The following is a 26,318-nucleotide window of genomic DNA, read 5'->3' as shown; positions in this document are numbered from 1 at the left end:
TTGCTGGGATAGGCTCCAGCACGCCCTCGACCCTAGTGAGGAGAAGCGGAACGGAAGATGAATGAATGAATATCTAAAACAAATTTGACCCCCCCCCCCACCTTTAATCCAAAATGTGGAAAGAAATTGTAAATAATAGTAATTTGTTTTTTCCCCTTTTCACCACCCCTCCATTTTGTATTGTTATTGCATATTTGTTACTTTTCATATATTAAGTTAAACACTAACACGTGCAGCTTGTGTATTATTTCACATGAATGTTGATTTATCTTCTCTTCTCGCTCAGTCGGTAGAGTATGAGACTCTTAATCTCAGGGTCGTGGGTTCGAGCCCCATGTTGGGCGAATATTTTTCCCCGGGCGCTTCAGCTGCCCCCTGCTCCAGTGTGTTCCACTAACATGTGTATGTGTTCACTGTGACACAAATTTTGTGTGCATGCATGCATGTTCATGACAATAAAAGATGATTCTTCTTCTTCTTCTTCTATACTGAGGAATTAAACAACTTCTGTAAATACGGAAAGGGAAGTGCTCATTCCCATGTGTACTACCTGTCTGAGATAACATGTCCTCGTGATTCTTGTTTGCCATGATGATCCTGAATATTACTGTGTTGGTTTTAACCAACTTCAAGCCTTTTTCTTCCGACTGCAAAATGAACAAAAGACTCATAAAAGTGAGGCATAAAAACTAGAGCAGGAAAGTGACGGCGTGGAGATAATACATCTATGACTGTCATTAACACTTCACTCTTTTATTTTTAACTTCAAACTTTGTAATGCCATGCGTAAATAGCTTCTTCCCACATTCCCAAAAGACATTACTTAGGTTAATTGAGGACTCTTAATCAGAGGTCACCCGGGGGGCACCAGGTAGCCCCCAAGGGCCACGTGAGTAGCCTCAAGAAGTGCCGAAGTGATCATTTGAAAATGTAAACACTTACAGAGATTGACAGAAATAAATTATTGCATATTGTATCATGTATTATTATATCTGTTCCCCGCTTTGCTAAATCAATGTTGATCATTATAAAGTAAAAAGTACGGCACATTTAAAGTACTTAGACAAGTACATTTTTTGGAAAATGTTACTTGAGTAAATGTAATGGAGTAAATGTAGCACGTTACTACCCATCTCGGTCCAAACCCAAAAGGTAGCTATTTCAAAAAGATTGGTGACTGGATCCATAGGTGTGAATGTGAGTGTGACTGGTTGTTTCTCCATACAGTATGTGCCCTGGTGGTGGCGACCCATTACGCCCAAAGTCAGCTGGGATAGGTTCCAACTCACCTGCAACCCGAGTTGGGGCTGCAAAACTAAACAGCAGATAAGAGAAAAACAGAAGTTGAAATCTTCCAAACTACTGTATACATTCCCCCCCCCCCCCACCCGTTCATCCTCCTCCCTTCATACAGAAAATAGGGATGTTTCAAAATGAGGCCTCTGGCAGCCATTTTCACTTCTGAGTTACCAAATGTGGTTCCTTTGCTATCAACGGTTTACCTCATTCACATCTGGAGTCTAAGATGGGGCAAAAATGTCTCATACTTGACCTCAACAGTATTAATAATAATAATAATAATATTCTAATATAGCTCACACATACTGTCATGTATATCTGTTCATAAGCAATGTTGTCTCTATGAATAAATGAGACGCTGTTAAGAGGTGAATGGTTTAAGCTCGTGGGCCACATTGGCTTGACAGCAGGAGGGGACAGTCCTGGTTGCCGGTGGTTGCCAAGGCTACGACGACGGCGACAACAACAACAAAGGAAATTGAAAAATGGCGGATGCTCGCCACATGTGTGCCCGAGATAAGCGTGAGGTGAGCAACATGTCGTGAGGCCTTCATTTCACAGGAACAGGTTCCATATGGAAACCTGAATTTCTCTGATGCTGGAACTCCAGAGTTAAAACATGCACATTCATTACGATACTTCCTGAATGTTGGATCCACTTTAAAAAACTTTTATTATGTTATTATATATAAACATTTAATGAAGGTAATAATTATAGAAAAAATAACTACATACTAATTATTAGTGCAATGAATATATTAAAACATATACACAATACTTAAGTCATAAATAAATTATAAGTATATATTCATTTTATTTATGAAACCTGTTCATGTAACTTTTTGTAAAATATTACTTTTGAAAAATACGTTAAATTATATTTATAATTTTTTAATGAACTCAAAATTATTAGTAAACTACACAGCTGCTTGACAAATATAACTTTTTTAAATTTTTAATTGTGTTTTTTATTATAAATATGATAGACTATTAATTACTTTTTGGTATATATATATATATATATATATATATTTATAAATTGTAAATGCCGTGAACAAGGTATTATAAATAATTTCTTTTTTTCTTTTTTGGTGCTGTGCTTCATCTACAATATGATGTGGTGTGGTGATGATAACAGTCACCTTGTTCCATCCACCCATCCATCCATTATCTGAGCCGTTTATCCTCACAAGCGTCGCGGGCGTGCTGGAGCCTGTCCCAGCTGTCATCGGGCAGGAGGCGGGGTACACCCTGAACTGGTTGCCAGCCAATCGCAGGGCACATAGGAACAAACAACCATTCGCACTCACAGTCATGCCTACGGGCAATTTAGAGTCTCCAATTCATGCATGTTTTTGGGATGTGGGAGGAAACCGGAGTGCCCGGAGAAAACCCACGCAGGCACAGAGAGAACATGCAAACTCCACACAGGCGGGGCCGGGGATTGAACCCGGGTCCTCAGAACTGTGAGGCTGACGCTCTAACCAGTCGGCCACCGTGCCCGTCACCTTGTTCTAAAAAGAAAATGTGGAAGTCTCATTTTTCTTTATGAAAAACCCATGCATAAACAGACAAGGTAAAGATATTTTGTAATATAGGGAAGTGATAGTGAGGACACAAAGGCTGTATTCAGAGAAGTAATGACTCATGACAAATACTATAAATGCATTCAGAGCTTTTGTGATGTTGCCTTTTTTTATTATGCCTGAAGAGTAAATATGACTAATAGGTATTAGGTGTTTAACAAATGCTTTAAAAAAAACATTTGAACATGACCTAATTAGGTATGTTACGAAAATGTTCAAAATACCTGTATATCAAAATAGGCAATATCATTGGATAGAGGAGTGATACACACGAGTCCTAGTTTGTAAGAATCAGATAGTGATCAAGGATTGTATGTTGCAAATCTCCCCAAATTTTCTTACCCATAAATCAATGTAAATCAATAGGAAATGTGTGACTGAAACCTTGACTTTTTGGTAGAAAAATGACTGAATGTTTCTTAGTAGTTGAGACGAAAATGTTATGTTGAAACTGACCATGTTGTTTTTTTTTCAATGGCGGCGTCCGCTCTAGCCGTCAAGCATCTCATTTTGATGATCAAATTAAAAGCAAACAAATCGTCAGAATTACTTCCAACTTCACACAAAACGAATAATAGTGAATCACCACCAATGAATGAGTGAATTTTGACGCTGAAATCAAGGAATATTTTCATCTTTGTCAGAACCACAGAAAATCTCTTTCTAGAATAGAAAATAAATAATAAATCAATAGGTAATGAAAAATAAATAGAATAGAACATTTCAAAAACGAGGTGGTGAAGGCATTTCCCAACAGCGTAATCAAGTGTTACCTTGCGCGAAACAATGAGAAAACGGGATATTGGCGGACCTCTGCTAAATTCCCGTACCCTATTTCCGGCACAGCGAAATGGAAAGAAAATCACGGCCACATTTCCGGATTTTCATCTTTGTCAGAACCACATCAAATCTCAAAAGAATTAAAATGTTCAAAAACGAGGTGGTAAAGAGATTTCCCAACAATTTAATCTGAAAATATACCTTGCTCAAAACAATTCTAAAATGTGATTGTGGTGGTCCTCCGCGAAATCAATGTGCCCAAAATCCAGCACCGAAAAATGGAAAGAAAATGGCGGCCGTTTTTCTGGATTAAGTAACATACCTATAAACGGCTGCAATAAGGCTACAGGTTGCCGATCACTAATTTATTTTAAAATAGAAACAAAAAAACTTTTCTTGGTACTGGTAAAACCTTTTAAAACAAATTCTAGTTTATAAAAATTTATTTGGACCATGACAAAAGGTGGTAGACAGTTGAAAGACCCTGGGCAAAAAGTAAGCATGCTAACGTTAGCCAGGAAGCTAAAGGTTTCTTCACTGCATGTCCTGTCTTCACCCGAGAGGTTTCCTCGGCGTTGCTACGACTTACATAGTTTGTCGTGCAGTCGCCTTTGTGGCTTCACTGCCCGGCCGGCCAGCGTGAGAGAAAGCGGGGCAAACAATAGCGTTAAAAATAGAACTTGATTGTACACTAGCCCTTTGGTGTGTCGCCATGGGCAAGCCGGGCAAAGGGGTGGACGGGGGCGGGATCTTCTGGCCGGTAGCGATGATTGACAGTGGGGGCGGTCCAATCGGGAGGCGAGCCAGCAAAGCTTTTAATGCCCCTGCGGGGAGAGAGGCTGTGCCCGGGAGCGAGCGAGCCTCTTCCGACCGCCTGGGAGAGAAGCACCTGTAGCACGCACTCGGAGACTCCTCGAACCCGCGTAGGTACCGTTACACGCTGGCACAAGCTCGGGACCACTGGAACAATGCTGCTGCACCAGCTACCTCTATTTAACGCACTCCTTGTCGCTGTCGCCGCCATGGGTGAGTAAACTTCACCCTTTTTGGGGTTCTCCTTGCTAATGACGTAAGCCACGACTTTTCATGTTGATTAAATTGTACTTTCTTTTTCTTTAAATGGCAGGGATACATGTTTTCAAGTGCTTTGTGTGTTTGCCTCAACTTGAGTGGATACTATTCAAACCAGAAACTAATAAGTAGTTTACAGCAGCGTTTCCCAACCTTTATTGGGCCAAGACGTGTATTCAACATTTGAAAATTCTCACGGCACCGCCGAAAAAAATGTCACAGAAGTATATATACTGAAGTAATGGTGGTCTCAATTTACTTGCAAATTAAATACAGTAGTGTGAAATCGCTTGTGCAGTCGAACACAAGCTATTATACTGTTATATCTGGGGTGCCAAAAGCAGCAGGCCACAAATATCATCTACTGTAAATGCATAATCATCTCATCAGATTTTTTCTTACACAATTACACCATACATTTTTACTACTGGGCGACTGGTTAGAGCGTCTGCCTCACAGTTCTGAGGACCGGGGTTCAATCCCCTGTGTCGAGTTTGCATTTTCTCCCCGTGCCTGTGTGGGTTTTCTCCGGGCACTCCGATTTCCTCCCACATCCCAAAAACATGCATGGTAGGTTAATTGACAACTCTAAATTGCCCGTAGGTGTAAATGCGAGTGCGAATGGTTGTTTGTCTATATGTGCCCTGCGATTGACTGGCGACCAGTTCAGGGTATACCCCGCCTCCTGCCCGATGATAGCTGGGCTAGGCTCCAGCACACCCGCGATCCTAGTGAGGAGAAGCGGCTCAGAAAATGGATGGATGGATATATTTAAAAACAAATTCAATTTTAAATCACAAGGCATGGAAATGAATGACAACCATTATTTTACTATAGTTCCACTTATGTTACGAAGGGATTTGGTGGGGAAAATATTTGTAAAATGGAAGAAAAACAGATTTTATACAAAAATGAAAAGAACAAATCCATTTAGCAAGAAATTTGAAGTAGACACTATTTGCTTTAGTGGGCCACAAATAATTATGTGGCAGGCTGAATATCTTCCTCCCACCCCTGAAGTTTAAGACGTGTGTGTGTGTGTGTGTGTGTGTGTATGAAGCAACAGGTGGATACATTGTTTCATTCTACCTTCTGCTATCTAGTGGAAGAGCATTTAATTGTTCTGCTTGGCACTACGTAGCAGAATAAAGACACATTTTTGGAGCAAAAAAATGTTTTTTTTTGACCACTTAAGTAAAATTGGACAATTTCTGGTGGCATGGTGGATGACTGGTTAGCACATCTCACAGTTCTGAGGTTGTTGGTGCAAACCTGGGCTTTAGCCTTCCTATGTGGAGTTTGCCTACTCGTCCGCGGTCCCACTGGTTAAAATAGCATAGTAAATATGATAAATAGCTGTCAGGTTATATAAACAGACTCTTAGTATGTCCAGGACATGACCCACTTTGTACACACGGATGCTTTTATGTACATAAAAGTACACATGAAAAAAATAGTATCAGTATTATATTATTATTATTAACTCATTTTTGGATCATTAATACTATGATGTGATAAAGGCTTTGAAACCACATTTTGAAACTCATGAAAGAATGCTTTCCCATAATAAACCGTAAAGTAATATCACAAAGTTTAGTTTCCCAAACTTTATTTCGCCCTGGCACATATTTTACAGAATAATAATCTCACAGCACACCACCAAACAAAAATATCACCAAAAAGTATATAGTGTATACTGAAATAATGATCATCTCAATCTTTCTCACAAATTTACTTAGTGTGACATCTTGGCACAGGGAATTATTTATTTATTTATTATTTTTTGGTAGCGTTGGCTAAGGCTTTCATGCTATGAAAACCCATCGCTCTGCTAATGTCAACTGAATAAAAAGTGCTAACAACTTAATAAATAAATAAATAAATAAAAGGCCTCCCGTGAATGTTTTTCTTTTTTTTTCTTCCAGATTAGACAGAATTTTTGAACATTTGTAGTCTTTAGGTTGACATAAGACAACACATTCACATTGAATCATTCCTGGAGTCAACAAAATCAAAGAATTCTCTTAAATTAGTGTTGGAGCAGCTCAGTTATTTTGGCATACTTCCCATCTTTTTTTAAACAACATAAAACAAAGTAATTATTATTCTTAATGGCGATTGATTGGTCACCCTAATAGGATGGAGGGTCATCACATGGTGTCATGTGCCTCAGAGTGTCGTTCCCCTGACTGAGGTGGTGACGTCCTCTTGGTTACACATTCTGGTTGAGTAAGCAGGCCTCTCCTCATGCACACCTTCTACATTTCCATTGTGTAGCTAGTTGATCATTTTCACTTCATGTTCCGCGATACCAGGCAATCATGATTTCAATTTCCCCCCGACAGTACACCCCCCACCCCGTCATCCTCTCGCTATTTTGTTGTTTTGTGTACATCCATTTGTGTGGACTAGATTGCAAGAGGACGCTAATTCTCATGTCGTACTTGGCCCAGTTTTAATTGGATATGATACCTTCAGAGGTCGTGCGACGCGACCATCTGTTCAGCCTCGCAGTGCGTTAGCTCACATAAGGCTTCATTTCCACAGCAGGAACTCTACCACGGATCTCGGAACTTTTGGAGGACTGCTGTGTGTTTAGTATTAATGCAGCGATTACCACTTTTTTCAGACTGAGTACAGGTGCAAGTACTTCGATTTAAGTACTCATCAATACCGAGTAGAGATACTTGATAGTCTAGCAATTTTGATGAAATTGTGTTTTATTTTAATAAGTCTTCAAAAACAACTTTTTTTTACATGGCATAGGATTCCCTCAAATATAACCCTTTTATACTCACAAAGAGCATTTTTTTATTTTCTTTCATTGAACATGGATTATGTGTCACTCAAATATGAGTAATAATTTGTATTTATTATCATTATTATAGTAGTAGAACTAGTAGTAGTGGTAGTAGCATTTTATTATTCATTGTGTTTTATGTTTTAAGTTCGATCTTAGTAATGTACAGCACTTTTTAAAGTGCCCTCTAAATAAAGTTGAGTTGTGTTCTTATGCACATGGAATAGTTATTACTATTCTACTTGTCCATGAGGTATGTGTGTGCCTTGGCTTACCACGATTAATTGAGCCTGATGGTCGGCGATTATTTACATTTAAAATGTGGGCAACGCTGAATATGAAAAGTGCTCCATTTTCAGCAGTGCCCGCAACCTAGTCAGCCAGCCACCAGGGGGTGAACGCATGGTTAAAGCTATAACCTCCAGCACTGCGCTCCGGTGCCAACTTCAAAATAAAAGCCTAAAATTACGTTTATGTCCGTTGTAGTAATATTTGAAGCTTTCATTTTGAAGTTGGGCCTCTCAACAAGTTGGCTGAGAGGTGGCATGTCACGGTAAGACACTATTAACAATCGTTGTAGTGGCTGCCTTGACTTCAACTTTTCGGCTGGCCTGACCGCAAGTAAAAAAAACGGCAGGAGTAAATAGAGCGAACTAGTTTGTGACCATGCACGACTGACCAATGCTCAAGCAGCACAACCGAGACGTACCATCCTTGACTATTCACTATATTGACGATGCGGATTTTCAAATGAAAAGTCAGTGCTTGCAGCCTAATGTTATTGCATTCTATGTATTAACTGTATGTGCTTCAATTAATTTGCAAATTGGGATTGCACTTTGTAATACCACCGCGCCGGCATGAGGAATAATCGTGATTACAATATTGATAAACAGAATTGTGATTACTCTTGGCCACGATCGTGCAACCCTCGTAGGAGGAATATGCCTGAGTATTGTTCTATCATCTTTTTGTATATGTTGCTGCCCCGTTTGTGTTCAAAGGCAAGGTCTATACTGCGACATCGATGCTATTAGTTATCCCGTCTCTGGTGTTTTTGCATGATGTTTTAGCATAAAGCCAGTAGAGACGAAGTTACGTATTTGTAAGACGACCTATAGAGCTAGTTCAGTTCCTGAAACTTTGCGGTTATACTGACTGATTTAGTTCCAAAGTCATTTATCATGTTGAGCCACAGAAATCTTTGTTCCAGGAATGTCATGTACGTCAAGCCCATTCAGTTCAGGTGGCTAGGCAGCTATTTCTTATGCAAAGATTCATGAACCTCTTGAAAGTGCAATTTAGCTCCAGAGTAATTTATCATGTGACATTATATGAAGGAAGTGCAAGCACCTGGAACACTAAGTGGAACTTTATGTAGGCCAACTAAAAAGGTTCCTGGACTCCAAAACCAAATGTTTCTTCCAGTTAGGTTCTCCAAAATGTCCTGTCCATGCGATTGGCTAATGAGAGGCAACATGTCCCCCATCCCTCTGATTTTAGCCCCCCGCTGCTATTTAAAAGTGTACACATGCCCTCAAGCAACAACATCAAAGTCTCCTGATGCTATTTTATTGAGAGAGAGTCACGTGACAACATGTTGAAAATGCACATGCTACGGGTAGCGTCAAAATATTCAAGCGTGACCACAAGAAAGGTTGATCTCCCACACTGAGATTCACGTCTGATTTTCCAATGATTTAAAAAAAAAAACCTTTTTAAACGTTCATGTAATTTCAATGCAAATGCATACTGCCTCACTAACAATCCACTCTATGAGCACATTCTGACGACGTAAACTTCACTCCGGTACTTTGTAATAAGCATGGCTGCATTTCCACCTCAAGATGCAGGAACTGAACTTGTTCTTGGTACTTGGCTGTTCCTGGATGTCACACAATATCACACAATAAATTACCCTAGAACTATAGTGTACTTTCAAGAGGTCCTTGAACCTTTGTAGTCTATAGCCGCATTCCTAGCGATCGTTGAACTGTGGGCACTGCTGTCTAAAGTCAGTTCCTGGGCAATTTATCGGAGCCAACAAAAAAGACCGAGCTACGGGGTTAGTAATTATGGCGGAGTCCATTTTTCTTCTAGCCATCTTTTATCATTGAAAACAAGTAAGGTTCTTGCTCAGAAATAGGGCCATAATAGCCCCTTCTACACTGCCTGTCAAAGCTGACTTTTTCCCAGGTTGCTGTCCTGTGTGAAAGGGCGAGGTACTAGAGATCAGGAATGGGAGTGGTTTAAAGTCAACCTGCCAATTTCCCAGCTTCTGAGGCAGTATCACAGGTGAAATGGTGCTGTGTGAATGGAAATAAGAAAAAGATGGAATGTGGGTGGGAAGGGTAACACCCAACCCTCACTTCTCCAACCCTTTAGCGCAAAAGCTGTTTTCTAATTCCTTGACTGCTGTGTGAAAGTGCACACAGTCAACGTCGTATTTCCCCTTCACTGGGGTCTGTATAAAAGGCACAGGCGGATAGATGCTGGGTATTGTGTTACAGCTCTGTTTTGCTGGATATCTGCCCGAAAGCGGCTTGTGACATGGGTCCAGTCATGACAGGAAGTGGAAGGGACAGTGCCTCCAGCAGGAGGAACACACGACAGTAGCATCATTGTGTGTGAGAAATGTGCCTTTTACGTTTAAGCAGCCTCGGCGTGGCTACGATGTATTTCGGGTACAACCTGGACCTTTCCGATCCGCGTCCTCCAGAGTGTGTGTTTGCAGACCACCTTTGACCCAGTCATCCTTTTTGTGTCTGCAGGGATAATCTGCAGCAGGATAAACCCACACAGACAACACACTCTTAATTACTCCCACTGCCTGCCTTCTACTGTGTGTTATTCTATTTAGCTTATCTTTAACATTACACAACACCTACAAACCATAGTATATACCTCACAGCAACCACTGTTCAATTATTTGTATTCATTAATTTGTGCATTAATTGAAAAAGTAAGTTATATATATATATATATATATAAAATTAATAGTAATAAATACATATGCAGGATAGTAATATGGGCTGCTTGCTTCACAAGCACTACCACTGTTAGTAATAATACTGGATCATAATAAGGATAAATATAAAACATATCTAATAAATGCATCTATAAACCATAAGAATAAAATTATGTATATGGTAATAATTTAACATCTACATTATATAACCCTATAAATAATTGTGAGAATAAACCCATTGTGTAGATAATTTTTTTTCCTGAAAAGTAGGTGTAAAGTATTTATTATTCATATTAATTTCTGCATGACAATGTAGGAATAGTTATTAGAATATTAAAAATAATAGAAACTTACATTGAATACATAGATCTATGAATAATTCTAACAATAGTTAAGAAGATTCTGTATAATAATTATATACGTATGAACGATATGTAAATCTACAAATGTAAGAATATTAAATTCTATAGTCTCCTCAAAAGTAGGTATATAATAAGGTATTTATTATTCACATTAATTTCTGAATGAGATGAAAATTTAAGGCATTTAATTAATAGTAATAATTGTAACCCCAAAGCTTGAATGATAATATAAAAATCTGTAATAATAAAGAAGTATTACTAAAGTATAGCTAACCATTTATATATTGGCTCAGTGAGGGTGAAGTTAATTTGTGACAGCATAGGCATGAACTTATTAGGGGCTCAAAGTTAAACATTGTCATATTTTGTAAAATAACTTTTTTAAAAAGCAAGTGACTATGATTATGATGAAGTTAAACATTGTCATATTTTGTTAAATAACTTTTTTAAAAGCAAGTGACTATGATTTTTTTCCCCACATTTAACAAGGACCGGCGGATGACTGGTTAGTACGTCTGCCTCACAGTTCTGAGGAACCGAGTTCAAATCTGGCCTCGCGTGTGTAGAGTTTGCATGTTCTCCTGCGTGGATTTTCTCCAGGTACTCCGGTTTCTTCCCACATTCCAAAAACATGCACAGTAGGTTAATTGAAAACACAATTTCCCATACGTGTGAATGTGAATCCGAATGGTTGTTTGTTTATATGTGCCCTGCGATTGGTTGGCGACCAGTTCAGGGTGTATCCCGCCTCTCGCCCGGAGTCAGCTGGGATACGCTCCAGTGAGGATAAGTGGTACGGAAAATGGATGGATGGATGAACGAACAAGGACCCGCTTCTCCCTCCTGCTGTGCTGCCTTTTTGTTGGCGCCAACACACACTCAATGTTCCATGACCATTATATGGAAATGAAAGGTGCTGATAGCGCACCAACACACACACACCTATGTACACACACAAATGTTGACTTAAGTCATATTTCCACGAGACCTGCTGTTATCTTAGCGACAACACTAACTACTTGACAAGTCAAACACTGACAAATGATAGGACTATGTGGGAAATAAAGGATAAAATGTGTCCTTTTATGTTTGAAACAAAGTCCTTGAATGGAAAGAATGTACAACCCCAATTCCAATGAAGTTGGGACGTGTTAAACAAATAAAAACAGAACTGATAAACTTGATTGTTTTTAGCAAATAATCATTAACTTAGAATTTTATGGCTGCAACATGTTCCAAAAAAGATGGGACAGGTGGCAAAAAAGACTGAGAAAGTTGAGGAATGCTCATCAAACACCTGTTTGGAACATGCCACAGGTGAACAGTCTAATTGGGAACAGGTGGGTGCCATGATTGGGTATAAAAGGAGCTTCCCTGAATTGCTCAGTCATTCACAAGCAAAGATGGGGCAAGGTTCAGCTCTTTGTGAATAAGTGCGTGAGAAAATAGTCGAACAGTTTAAGGACAATGTTCCTCAACGTACAATTGCAAAGAATTTAGGGATTTAATCATCTACGGTCCATAATATCATCAAAAGGTTCAGAGAATCTGGAGAAATCACTGCATGTCAGCGGCAAGGCCAAAAACCAACATTGAATGCCTGTGACCTTCGATCCCACTGCATCAAAAACCGACATCAATGTGTAAAGGATATCACCACATGGGCTCAGGAACACTTCAGAAAACCAATGTCAGTAAATACAGTTCGGCGCTACATCCGTAAATGCAACTTGAAACTCTACTATGCAAAGCAAAAGCCATTTATCAACACCCAGTAACTCCGCCGGCTTCTCTCGGCCCGAGCTCATCTAAGACGGACTGACGCAAAGTAGAAAAGTGTTCTGTGGTCCGAGGAGTCCGCATTTCAAATTGTTTTTGGAAATTGTGGGCCAAAGAGGAAAAGAACCATCCGGACTGTTATGGACGCAAAGTTCAGAAGCCAGCATCTGTGATGGTATGGGGCTGTGTTAGTGCCAATGGCATGGGTAACTTACACATCTGTGAAGGCACCATTAATGCTGAAAGGTACACACAGGTTTTGGAGAAACATATGCTGCCATCCAAGCAACGTCTTTTTCATGGACGCCCCTGCTTATTTCAGCAAGACAATGCCAAACCACATTCTGCACGTGTTACAACAGCGTGGCTTCGTAGTAAAAGAGTGCGGGTACTAGACTGGCCTGCCCGCAGTCCAGACCTGACTCCCATTGAAAATGTGTGGCGCATTATGAAGCGTAAAATACGACAACGGAGACCCCGGACTGTTGAACAGCTGAAGCTGTACATCAAGCAAGAATGGGAAAGAATTCCACCTACAAAGCTCCAACAATTAGTGTCCTCAGTTCCCAAACGTTTATTGAATGTTGTTAAAAGAAAAGGTGATGTAACACAGGTGTAAACATGACCCTGTCCCAGCTTTTTGGGAACGTGTTGCAGCCATAAAATTCAAAGTTAATGATTATTTGCTAAAAACAATAAAGTTGATCAGATTGAACATTAAATATCTTGTCTTTGTAGTGTATTCAATGAAATATAGGTTGAACATGATTTGCAAATCATTGTATTCTGTTTTTATTTATGTTTAACACAATGTCCCAACTTCATTGGAATTGGGGTTGTAGAAAGGAGTCTTTGCGTGAAATGTAATAACCTTCAACACCCCACGGCCCCTTTCACGTGTGCTGAGACAACATAGCACGCCGAGAGCGCGACCAGGCTAATGTGAAATAACGCAAGCACGGCTGGATGAGGTTTTGCCTTAATCTCAGTCACTGTTCATCCAATCCCAGATTAGCGCGCCGGCTTTAAATCGTAACCTAGACAAAGTGTATTCATGCAACACGGCGACCATGTTGTCATGCTACTCACAGGCAGGCGCTACTTTTTGGTACTTTGACTCTAGAGCTTGTTACTCAATTTAGTATTATTTCAAATTGTGAGACATTGGGATGCTGGGCAGATGGTGTGCCATTTGCAGCTGCCATCTAATTGTTGCGCATCTGAAGCTCACTTGTACCTCAAATTTTGTTTTTTAACTCAAAGCAAAAAAAGATTTAGGACTGGCCAGTTTGCATTTTGGTTGCCTGGCTTAGTGAAAAGTGAATTATGGTACGTCACATACACATATGATACTTTGCTAACAGAAAATAATCAACCAGAAAGGTCCGGCAACAGCTGATAACACTCGGCCTTGCTCGGTATCTGCAAGGGTTCTGCCCATCTGGATGTCGCACATTCCCAATGGCTAGTGGCAACTCCGAATGCTGAATGATCGCATGTGGCTGACAAATGGCGGTAAACAGGCTCAAAGACCTCCTGCCTCTTAGAGCGCTCATCAGGCTGCTCGGCGACTTCCGCACGTTTCTCCCATAAAAGAAACATAAATGGGAACAGACGGCAGCTAACAAGCAGCACTACTCTCTAGGAGAGCGTGACACTCGTTTTCATCAACTGATTTGCACCCTTCCCCACCATCTTCCGCACTTTAAAATGTCAACCTGGATGCTGATGATTCCATAAAAGTTGTTTCTGCCTTTAATGTCTCCTGAATAGAGTAGAGATAAAATGGACTACAGTGTTTGGAGTGTCATAATTTTAACTAGTTCACCGCATTCCTGAAGAGATGAGTTTCAACTGTGGAGAAAAGAATGTTACAAAAATCTGCCAAAAGCATATTCAGACAAAACTGATTACCTAAGTAAGCTTGGGATAAAATATTAATACAGCAGTAAGTAGTTTTGTTTTCAATTATGATGCAGTATCAATACACACGATTACATAAAAATATGGCAGTCTTGGGTGAGACAAAATAATGTAATTGCAATGTCTCATACCATTTTCTGTTATGATACAATATCGATTAGGGCTGCAAGCAACGATTGCTTTAATAATAATAATCTGTCTTAGATTTTTTCGATAAATCTAATGGGGGGGGGGGGGAATTTCCATCCCCTTATTAAAAAAACAGCACGTTATTTCAAATTTGTAGAGAAGAAAATGCACAAACATAAATTGATTATTATTCCCTTACTGGTTTGTTCTGTAGCATGTCAGAAAATAGGCAACAATGTGGATAATTCCATCCATCCATCCATCCATTTTCTGAGCCGCTTATCCATTAAGGGTTGCGGGAGTGCTGGAGACTATCCCAGCTAGCTTTGGGCAGGAGGCGGGGTACACCCTGAACTGGTTGCCAGCCAATCGCAGGGCACATACAAACAAACAACCATTCGCACTCACATTCACACCTACGGGCAATTTAGAGTCTCCAATTCAAGCATATTTTTGGGACGTGGGAGGAAACCGGAGTGCCCGGACAAAACCCACGCAGGCACGGGGAGAACATGCAAACTCCACACAGGCGGGGCCGGGGATTGAACCCCGGTTCTCAGAACAGTGAGGCAGACGCTCTAACCAGTCGCCCACTTTCCACCATGTGGATAATTGTTTAAATGTCTTATTTTGATGAAACACAAAGATAATCAATTCATTATTATAATAAATATATTCATTAATATTTACTATTGGGAGGCTTAGTATTTGGACAATTTTAAGTGAAACGAGGTCCCTAAATGATTAATCGATTAGAAAAAAAACATCGATGAATTTTATAATCAATTGGTTGTAGATTAATTCATTAATCCTTGCACCTCTAGTATCGATGTACATGCATTAACCAATGATATTAAAGCAGTCTGAGAAAAAAATACTGCTACAAATCTATCGAATAACTTATTTGTGTTGTCACCTAGCTAAAAACGTCTCGATCTTTATAACGAATACTTTTTTAATGCTTCATGCGCAAGATGACAGTTACATATATATTGTAATGTCTCTTAGACAAATTTCTTCGTGGTACTACTGGTATCTGAAAAATATTACATTACCGTATTGTAAAGTCCCCTCTACTTGGTAGTTCTTCTGTCAGTTGTCTTAAAAAATGCTCCAGATATATTTCCACGAGAGAAAAGGTTATCACAGTTTGCTGATTTTGTTCATCTTTTTTATTTGACTGTAGTGGCGGCAATAGACCCCAACAGCGTTACCGCCACAGCAGAGGGAATGTCTGGAGATGGAGAGTACACGACAAGAACAGGAATGCTGGATCCAATTAGCAGCCACACAACTTCTATGCAAACCACAGTCACTCCATTTACGACAACTGTGAGAGATGAGACATCTGTCAAAAACACCTACACCACCATCACAAGCTCACTTATGACAAGTCGCATCCTGACATCGACAAGCCAACCCGGTAACACTGTGACAAAACATCCACCAGACCCGACAGATCACAATCCCACCACAGCTGACACAACTTCGATGACAACAGTTGATCCAACCAGAAATGACATGACGTCAATGACAACAACCGGTCAGACCAATAACTACTTAACACCAATGACTACAAATAGTCAGACCAACAACAACACATTGATGACAACAGGTCCGAACAACAATGACAGAACCTCAATGACAACAATGGGCACATTAATGCCTACAACTGGTATGAACAACAAGACAACCATGATAATAACAACTGGTCTGACCAATAGTGACACAACCTCGATGGCAACAACCAGTTTGATCAAAAATGACACAACTTCCATAACAACAATCCACCTGACCAACAACAACACAACATTACTGACAACAACCAACAACAACACGTTTACAACCATAGCTGGTCCAACCGTCGGCGAAACAACCTCAATGACAACAACTGCTCCAACCAACAACACAAACTCAATGACAACAACTAGCCTGACCAACAACGACACGACCTCCATGACAACAAACAACCTGACTAACAACGACACATTACTGACAACAACCAACAACAACACGTTTACAACAACAGCTGGTCCAACCGTCGGCGACGCAACCTCAATGACAACAACTACTCCAACCAACAACAAGACCACCTTGATGACACCGACGGGTCCGACAAACAACAACACAGCAGTAACGACAACAATTGGAATAACCACCAACTCGACAACCATCAGCCCAACACCGACTCTGACCATCAACGGCACAACCTCTTTGGCAACTGCTGCATGGACAGACAACACCAACACCACCAAAGATACGACGACTTGGACGACAACTGCCCCTCATTCCAACAATGACACAACTACAGTATTCTCTACCAGCCCTGGAGAGACTTCCGCCGGTATCACCACGACTAGTCCCACACCCTCAACGGCAAAATCAGGAGGTATGACAATGATATTTGTGTGTATTGTCATTGGATTGATTGTTGCATGTTTTTTAACATTACACTGTAGCAACCACCCCTGGACCAACAAGCAGCATCACCCAAACCACAACCAACAACGCCACGCAAACCTCCCCCCACCCCACCATGGGTCCAATTATAGGTTTGCACCATTTACATTTTGGATTGTCAGATGACAGGCTCCTGAATTAATCATCTTTCATCTGTCCCAGTTTGTCCCGCGGAACAGTGTCCCCTTGAAAGCGTCTGCCTGAACGGAACCTGCCAGTGTCTCTCTGGAAGCTTCTTGGTGGGCAACCGTTGCACCCGCGGTAAGGAAGACTTAGAATTATGGTAAAAAGTCGATGGTGGTGTCTTATTTTGTCGTCTTCTTCAGCTCAAATGTTTCCTGGGCAACTCCACCTCACCTCCTTGACGTTTAACAAGGAAATGTTGAACAGGTCCTCCAAAGCATTCCAGGACACAGCAGCAGACATCTCGGCGGTGGTCAGCTAGCACGTCACATAAAATGGGGACCATTTGGCGTTTTTCTTTGTGTAGTAAACAGATATTTGCATTCTGTTTTGTAGCTCGCTGGTGCCTTTGCTGGTCAGCCGGGATACCTCCGCTCTGACGTGGTGAAGCTAGCGTGAGTTGCTTTCTCAAAAAGAGGTCCCACCTGGTGTCAGTAAACGTTTTCACCATGCCATTTGTATTTCCTGCAGCCCGGGAAGCGTCATCGCCACCGTCAACAGCGTCTTTGACAACACGGCGGCCTCTCAAGAGGCAATCGACCAGGTCATCAAGGATGCCATCGGGAACAGCTCCCAAGGCTTGCTGGTCAACGCTACATTTAGCGGTGAGATAACACCATCAAGCAGCAACCGGCGTGTCTGACGACCCCATTTTCTCACATTTTCTTTTTCCCATAGGCACGAAATTGTGCGATCAAGTGCCACTTCCTTGCGACGCCGCCTCCACGGTGTGCACCAGTGCCAATGGCCACGTGGGTTGCTCCTGCAAAGGCGGCTACGTTTCCACTGTGTACTCCAACATCAGCTGCAAGGGTAAAGACATCTATTATGACAACAACGACACGTTAATGACAACAACAAAGTTGTTGACAACAACCAGTTAGACCAACAATGATACACTATAGACAACCAATCTGCTCAACTACAATACGTTAATGACAACAACTGGTCTAAACGAAAGCGACATAACCTCAATGGGTTAGGGTTAAATTAGAGTGGTGTTTCCTCACCTGGATGCTCTGTACTCAGCCTCAGGTTATTAGGTCATTACGGTATTACAACGACTGGACTAACCGACACAATGTTAAAAACAACAACTGGACTTTCCCCCAATGACAACCTCGAACCAATCAAACCGATGACACAGCCTCAAAGACAGCCTTGCATGTGTAATGTGTTTTTTTCCTTTAATGTTTGCGTGCGTCTGCAGCTTGTCCAAGCGGGCAGGAAGTGGTGGGCAACAGCTGCCAGAAGTGAGTACACACGCACACTTAAAGTTGTGTTTTCAAGTTAGTGCATGGTGATTGTGATGAATTGTATCTATTAAAATTTATTTTGCAGGGTCATTATTTATTAAAATTTTCTTTGTTGCATCCACTATGGTTCAAAGTGCATCTGGTCTTCGCTGATATGTACTGCTTACACTAACAACATGGCTGTGAAAAGAGACAAGCTAGTTTACAAAAGCACAGTCAGGTTTGCTCACTTAGCGATTTGGTTGCTATAATTTTAACCTTGGCGAGCACTCCAGCAATTACTTCATGCAAAAGCAAGTAGCAAATTTGAATCCTGCTACGAAATAGAAAACAATTAGCGAGTCATTTTACAGAACATTGTTTTCCGTATGTCAAGAAAGGAACCCGATGGAAGGCTATCACAGTCAATTGCGCTGAACATTTGTGCTGTGCCAGTTGTACGTTACAAAAGCTTAATATTTTGGTTGTCACTTTGCCTTACCTGTAAGTCTACATGAGGAAAGACTGTGAGAGAGCTGCAGGGTGCGGCGTTCCTCTTGGACAACACACATTAGACCAGCCCAGCCATGCAGTTGGACCCCTCATTTTACGACATTAAATTGTTGATTTATTATGAATTAATTAATGTTTACTAAAAAGGGATTTTTTCCCCCAGAGAGAAAGCAATTATTTTCACTTATCTGAAAAGAAAAAAAAGCATTTCTATTATTTCTGTGGAAGTTGATGCAAGTTAATGTTGGAGGAAAAATTGCTGGTTTGGTATGGTAGAGAGTTAAAGCAAATTCCACAAGGGGAAAAAAACTAATAACAAAAGTTGTTTTGAGTAGTGTCATTGTCATTTACTTTTTTCATAAATGAAAAATAGATTCATATCGGAAATGGAATTTTTTTTGAAATAATCAGTGATTTTAAGGGTATATCGCCCAGACCAATTTCAGATACTGGCACATTCCTGTGGACTTTTCAAGAAATGCAATTTTCCATCTCTATTCCAGATGTGCTTTCGGATACGCAGGCTTCAACTGCACTGACTGTGAGTGACTAGATTATTTATCTTGTTGTGAGCACAGAGCAGAGAGTGACAACAAATGTGTGTGTTGGCAGCCTCTCTGCTGGCGGTGGTCGTTGTCTCCTGCGTTTTAGGCGGAGTTCTACTCATCTTGATCTTGGCTTTGCTCTCTTTCTGCTGCTGGTGAGTTCATTGAAACGTAATTCAGTGTATTGGCACACTGTCAAAAACTCTAGTGCAATTACACACAACTAGGGGGCACTCTAGTCCACTACAAATGAACTGAATAGAGAATAGAAAGACTTAACATATTACTAGATATGGTTTATGCACTTTAAATATGTATAAATATTTTGTATATTTATAATATTTAGGACACATTTTTCATTCAGTTTGACTTTGATGTGAGTTGAATAATAAATGCAACTAGATAAAAATCTAATTTAATGCTATGTTTTTTTTTTTTTTTTTTTTTTTTAAATTTAAATATAAAAAGAAATAAGCCAAATATTTTTGGGCCCTAATGAGTGACTGTGAGAATTTTTCTGAATTAAATTGTGTGAACTATATTGAGGTAATAATAATACATTTTATTTTGCACATTTCCCCTTTTTTGGGTCCTTATCCAACAATGCTAAAAGAAAATATATAATAATCAGTACAATATAAATATTATATAAATGTAAAATTTTTAAAATTAGAAATAAATTACATTAAATTCAACGTAATATTTTAAAGAATACTAAAGAAATCTATTTGTAGAAATGTGTTTCTTCCAGTCAAGCTTTGTTAATGGACAAAATAAAAACTTTAAACTGAGGAAAAAAAAATAATTCATACAAAAATTACAGTATAAAAAAATGTGAACAAAAGCACGCATACACGTATTCATCTTAAATAAACAATCACACTTTTGATATGTGAGGAGAGTTTCAGTCATTGTTAAAGTACTTTTCAAAATCATTAAAGAAATTTTAAAAAAATTACTAACTCCTACTACTAATAATAAATGATCCAGGTATATACAGTATAACCTTCTGCGCCCGTATCAGGTGGAGATGCTCTGGCGGCCAGGCAGAGCACAGCGACGCCAGCCCGTACCCAGCGGGCGAGCTGACCAAGCCTTGGCCGGTCGGCATAACGCCCATTCCACGTGCTAACACTGCAGGCACCTTGAACGCAGCATCCGCCATGGAGATGATGGACAAACGGCATCACGGCAACGGCATGGTGAGCAGCACACTTTTCACTCAGAAGTCCTCCGTAAAAAAAAAACAGCCATTACGTCCACAGAGCCTTATCTTCACGTCATTATAATAAATTATTTTTCAATAACTGAGAGTGACTAAATATTTTAATTTGATACGATCAGCAACTTTGGAAAAGTACAACTCCAATTCCAATGAAGTTGGGAAGTTGTGTTAAACATAAATCAAAACAGCATACAATGATTTGCAAATCATGTTCAACCTATATTTAATTGAATACACTACAAAGACAACATATTTAATGTTCAAACTGATCAACTTTATTATTTTTAGCAAATAATCATTAACTGAGAATTTTATGGCTGCAACATGTTGCAAAAAAGCTGGGACAGAGAAAGTTGAGGAATGCTCATCAAACACCTGTTTGGAACATCCCACAGGTGAACAGTCTAATTGGGAACAGGTGGGTGCTATGATTGGGTATAAAAGGAGCTTCCCTGAATTGCTCAGTCATTCACAAGCAAAGATGGGGCGAGGTTCACCTCTTTGTGAATAAGTGCGTGAGAAAATAGTCGAACAGTTTAAGGACAATGTTCCTCGACTTACTATTGCAAGGAATTTAGGGACTTCATCATCGACGGTCCATAATATCATCAAAAGGTTCAGAGAATCTGGAGAAATCACCGCATGTAAGCGGCAAGGCCGAAGACCAACATTGAATGCCCGTGACCTTCGATCCCACTGCATCAAAAACTGACATCAATGTGTAAAGGACATCACCACATGGGCTCAGGAACACTTCAGAAAACCAATGTCAGTAAATACAGTTTGGCGCTACATCCGTCAGTGCAACTTGAAACTCTACTATACAAAGCAAAAGCCATTTATCAACAACACCCAGTAACGCCGCCGGCTTCTCTGGGCCCGAGCTCATCTAAGATGGACTGATGCAAAGTGGAAAAGTGTTCTGTGGTCCAACGAGTCCACATTTCAAATTGTTTTTGGAAATTGAGGATGTCGTGTCCTCTGGGCCAAAGAGGAAAAGAACCATTCGGACTGTTATTGAAGAAAAGTTCAAAAGCCAGCATCTGTGATGGTATAGGGCTGTGTTAGTGCCAATGGCATGGGTAACTTACACAACTTACACACAGTGAAGGCACCATTAATGCTGAAAGGTACATACAGGTTTTGGAGAAACATATGCTGCCATCCAAGCAACGTCTTTTTCATGTACCCCCTTGCTTATTTCAGCAAGACAATGCCAAACCACATTCTGCACGTGTTACAACAGCGTGGCTTCGTAGTAAAAGAGTGCGCGTACTAGACTGGCCTGCCTGCAGTCCAGACCTATCTCCCATTGAAAATGTGTGGCGCATTACGAAGCATAAAATACGACAACGGAGGACCCGGACTGTTGAACAGCTGAAGCTGTACATCAAGGAAGAATGGGAAAGAATTCCACCTACAAAGCTTCAACAATTAGTGTCCTCAGATCCCAAACGTTTATTGAATGTTGTTAAAAGAAAAGGTGATAAAACAGAGTGGTACACATGACCCTGTCCCAGCTTTTTTTCGAACGTGTTGCAGCCATAAAATTCAAAGTTAATGATTATTTGCTAAAAACAATAAAGTTGATCAGATTGAACATTAAAAATATTGTCTTTATAGTGTATTCAAGTAAATATAGGTCGAACATGATTTGCAAATCATTGTATTCTGTTTTTACTTATGTTTACCACAACGTCCCAACTTCCTTGGAATTGGGGCTGTATGATAATATCGCATTGTGATACACTGTAACTTTGGCCAAGTATCTTGATAATAGTGTATATTATAATAATTTTGGCATTGTTGGGAAAGAATCACGATATATCATGATACATTCATGTAACTTAAAAGTATTATCTACTATCAGTATGACTAGCAAAGTAATTTGTATCATAATACCCAGACATTTAGCTCAGCCTCAGAATCTGCTGCCGTTCTTTGCTGCAGTTAATGTTTAAATGGACCCTTATGACAAATTTTATTTGGTAGAACTAGTAGTAGCTAGTACTACTAGGAGCTAGTAGCTAGTTTCCCGCTCATGCTCCCTTGCTTTGCCTGACTCCCGATGTGTCGCTTTAGGGCTTTCATTCGAAGGTGAGAGGATGGAAAAAGGTAAGGTTTCATTCCCTCTTGGTGGTCTTAGTGTGGAGTACAGATATGGTGACGGGATCTCAAGGGATGGTGGTGGTGGCTAGTGAGCTTGCTTAGTCGCGTACCGTTGTTCTTCTGCTGTGTGTGTGACACTAACACGTCGACTGCTCTCGCTGCCGTTTCAGTCGGGTTCGTACGATCTCAACCCGGACGGCATGAAGACCTTCAAAAGTAAAAACCCATCGGGTTACTCGTACCTGGTGCAAGGCCATGAAAATCCATACTTCCTGCCTGGTGACGACAAGAAAAACTGACACAGCTTCCCCCAACCCTCCCTGATGAACATTTAAACCATTTTTATTTTTAAATCAAATAGGACAACAACGAAGAGTTGCGCGAAGTTGACCATTGTGATTTTTTCTTTTCTCCTCGTCGCCTTGAAAATGTTGGAATTGTGCGACATTTCATGTCCAATGAATGGTTCATTACTTGTGGCTTATTATTATAACAATGATGATGATTATTAAGCATTATAATGACAAAATAAGGGCTGGCCCCTCATTCTAAATGCCGGTGAAGGGATTGATTTTTATTTTTTTTTAATTTAGCACTCTAAAATTTAGCACTCTAAAACGTAGCGATGTATAATAGGAACTGTGTTAGTTCTTGTGGTGCATGTGCCAACTATCACTATTGTCATCATACTGCTCGTCTTTGCTTGTGTTTTACAAGTGTGTACAGTTTTGTTTTTTGTAAATAATTGCACATCAACAAAAATAATAAATTAATTTAAAAACATAGAAGTCCTCCTTGTTTATTCCTGTTGATTTATTTTTATTTATCCTTCATAAAACAAATAATTATGCCATGACACAATGTGTCTTCAGTGTCCACCAATCTACATACAAGTACTGCACTGAGTCTACCTTTGCCCTATTTAAGGCAATGTCCCAACACGCTAGGTCCCCAAAACAAGGGTACACTGCAATTCTTTAGCTTCAGCTATTTAAGGTATTATGCCACCATGCTTGATGCCCAAAACAATGAGTATGAAACAATTACTTGGGTGCCCGTCACACTTTACTGTGCTGGCCCATAACCTGTCTTCAGCGTCCCCCAATCAACAAACTGCACTGGGTCTGCCTTCGCCCCTTATCAGCAGCAGAGTCCTACCCAAGTCGGTGCCCGGGGTGAGATTCTATTCGGCGCCTCCTCCATTGCTGATTTACGTTTATAAAAGAAATCGCATAGCAATTTTTCTTTAATGTATAACATGTCACCCAATTAAAAATAGAAAATAAAATGTAAAATAATGTAATTATAATTTAAATTCTAAAAAAAACCTGATACATACATTATGTTGTTATTATTACACATGCACACGCAGAGAGAGAGCGAGAGAGAGAGAGACGTACAGTGATACAAGGTTGGCATCTGCTGTTGCATGTACTTAAACATGGAGCAAACTCCAAAAGCTGCATGTTGTCTATGATAAATCAGACTTAATCTCAGCCACCAGGTCACAGCAACATAGTGGCTGACATCCATAAATAATGAATATGACATACATGTACTGTATGTGCCATGTACTGTATTTAAATATGTGGACCAGCTCCCAATCCTCAGATTTATTATGCAAACCCCAACCCTCAGATTTAGTGTGCAAAACCCAATTACAATGAAGTTGGGACATTGTGTAAAATGTAAATAAAAACAGAAAACAGTAAGTCATTTTCAACCTATATTCAATTGTATACACTACAAAGACAAGATATTTAATGTTAAAACTGATAAACCATTTGTGGGGGGTGGGGGTAAATATCACTCATTTTGAATTTGATGCCTGCAACATGTTCCCAAAAAGCTGGGTTGGGCATTTTGTTTTTTAACCAATGTGTTACATAACCTGTTTGGGAACTCCATCCATCCATTTTCTGAGCCGCTTCTCCTCACTAGGGTCGCGGGCGCGCTGGAGCCTATCCCAGCTGTCATCGGGCAAGGGGCGGGGTACACCCTGAACTGGTTGCCAGCCAATCGCAGGACACATAGAAACAAACAACCATTCGCACTCACAGTCATGCCTACGGGCAATTTAGAGTCTCCAATTAATGCATGTTTTTGGGATGTGGGAGGAAACCGGAGTGCCCGGAGAAAACCCACGCAGGCACGGGGAGAACATGCAAACTCCACACAGGCGGGGACGGGGATTGAACCCCGCACCTCAGAACTGTGAGGCTGACGCTCTAACCAGTCGGCCACCGTGCCGCCTGTTTGGGAACTCGGGACACTAATTGTTGAAGCTTTGTAGGTGGAATTCTTTGCCATTCTTACTTGATGTACAAATTGAGTTGCTCAACAGTCCAGTGTCTCCATTGTCGTATTTTGTACTAAAAAATATGCAACCAATTTTCAATGGGAGACAGGTCAGGACTCCTGGCAGGCCACTACAGTACTGGTACTCTTTTACTACAAAGCCATGCTATTGTAACACGTGCAGAATGTGGCTTGGCATTGTCTTGCTGAAATAAACAGGGACATCCCTGAAAAAGATGTTGCTTGGATGGCAGCATATGTTGCCCCAAAACCTGTAACACATTGTATACCTGTGTGTACCTGCAGAGAACAAATTTCGTGTACATGCATGCATCTTCATGTCAATAAAAGGTGATTCTTCTTCATTCTTCTTCTTCCTCTATTAATTGTGCCTTCACAGATGTGCAGGTTACCCATGCCATGAGCAATTAACCCCCCAAGTTGCTGGCTTTTGAACTTTGCGGTGATAACAATCTGGGTGGTCTTTTTCCTCTTTGGCCCGGAGGACACAACATCCATTATTTCCCCCAAAAAATAGCTTGAAATGCAGACTCGTTAGAACACAGTACACTTTTACACTTTGCATCGGTCCATCTCAGATGAGCTCAGGCCCAGAGAAGCCAGTGCCATTTTGGGGTGTTGTTGATATATGGCTCTTCGCTCTGCATGGTAGAGTTTTAACTTGCATCGTAGATGAACTGTGTTAACTTACAATAGTTTTCTGAAGTGTTCCTGAGCCCACGTGGCCTTTACACAATGATGCTGGTTTTCAATGCAGTGCCGCCTGATGGATTGAAGCTCACTTTCCCAGTCTTTTTTGGAACGTGTTGAAGGCATCAAATTCAAAAAGGGACAATATTTGCAAATACATAAAAAAACAACTATTCATCAGTTTGAACACTAAATAGCTTGTCTTTGTCATGTATTCAACTGAATATAGGTTGAAAACGATTTTCAAATCATTGGATTCTTTTTTTATTTACGTTTTACACAACATCCCAACTACTACACGACCCATGTGATTGGGGTTTGTCAATGAGGCTGGATTAAATT

At 40.3% G+C, this 26,318-nt stretch overlaps 1 protein-coding gene and 1 non-coding gene across 3 annotated transcripts; both read left to right on the top strand.

The window, feature by feature from the left end:
- The first annotated feature begins 271 nt into the window (after positions 1–271).
- Positions 272–344, top strand: trnak-cuu (transfer RNA lysine (anticodon CUU)). The gene has a single exon. It is a non-coding gene; the product is annotated as a tRNA-Lys (tRNA).
- Positions 345–4,473: 4,129 nt separating this feature from the next.
- si:ch211-198m17.1 (mucin-2) lies at positions 4,474–25,630 on the top strand. Of its 2 annotated transcripts, XM_061749979.1 has the most exons (14): positions 4,474–4,691; positions 15,884–17,086; positions 17,157–17,249; positions 17,320–17,418; positions 17,484–17,593; positions 17,677–17,735; positions 17,812–17,945; positions 18,019–18,153; positions 18,551–18,593; positions 19,592–19,629; positions 19,701–19,788; positions 20,658–20,835; positions 22,941–22,973; positions 23,138–25,630. In XM_061749979.1, exons 1-14 carry the CDS (start codon positions 4,484–4,486, stop codon positions 23,264–23,266), a joined length of 2,550 nt encoding a protein of 849 aa, XP_061605963.1. In that variant the 5' UTR covers positions 4,474–4,483; the 3' UTR covers positions 23,267–25,630. The 2 variants fall into 2 exon arrangements, with proteins under 2 accessions (XP_061605963.1, XP_061605964.1); XM_061749980.1 differs by lacking the exon at positions 22,941–22,973.
- The last annotated feature ends 688 nt before the right edge of the window (positions 25,631–26,318 follow it).

Source organism: Phyllopteryx taeniolatus, chromosome 16 (assembly GCF_024500385.1).
Source record: "Phyllopteryx taeniolatus isolate TA_2022b chromosome 16, UOR_Ptae_1.2, whole genome shotgun sequence".
Lineage (NCBI taxonomy): Eukaryota > Metazoa > Chordata > Actinopteri > Syngnathiformes > Syngnathidae > Phyllopteryx > Phyllopteryx taeniolatus.
The sequence above is the reverse complement of the archived record's forward strand: the minus strand, read 5'-3'. Positions and strand labels throughout refer to the sequence as shown.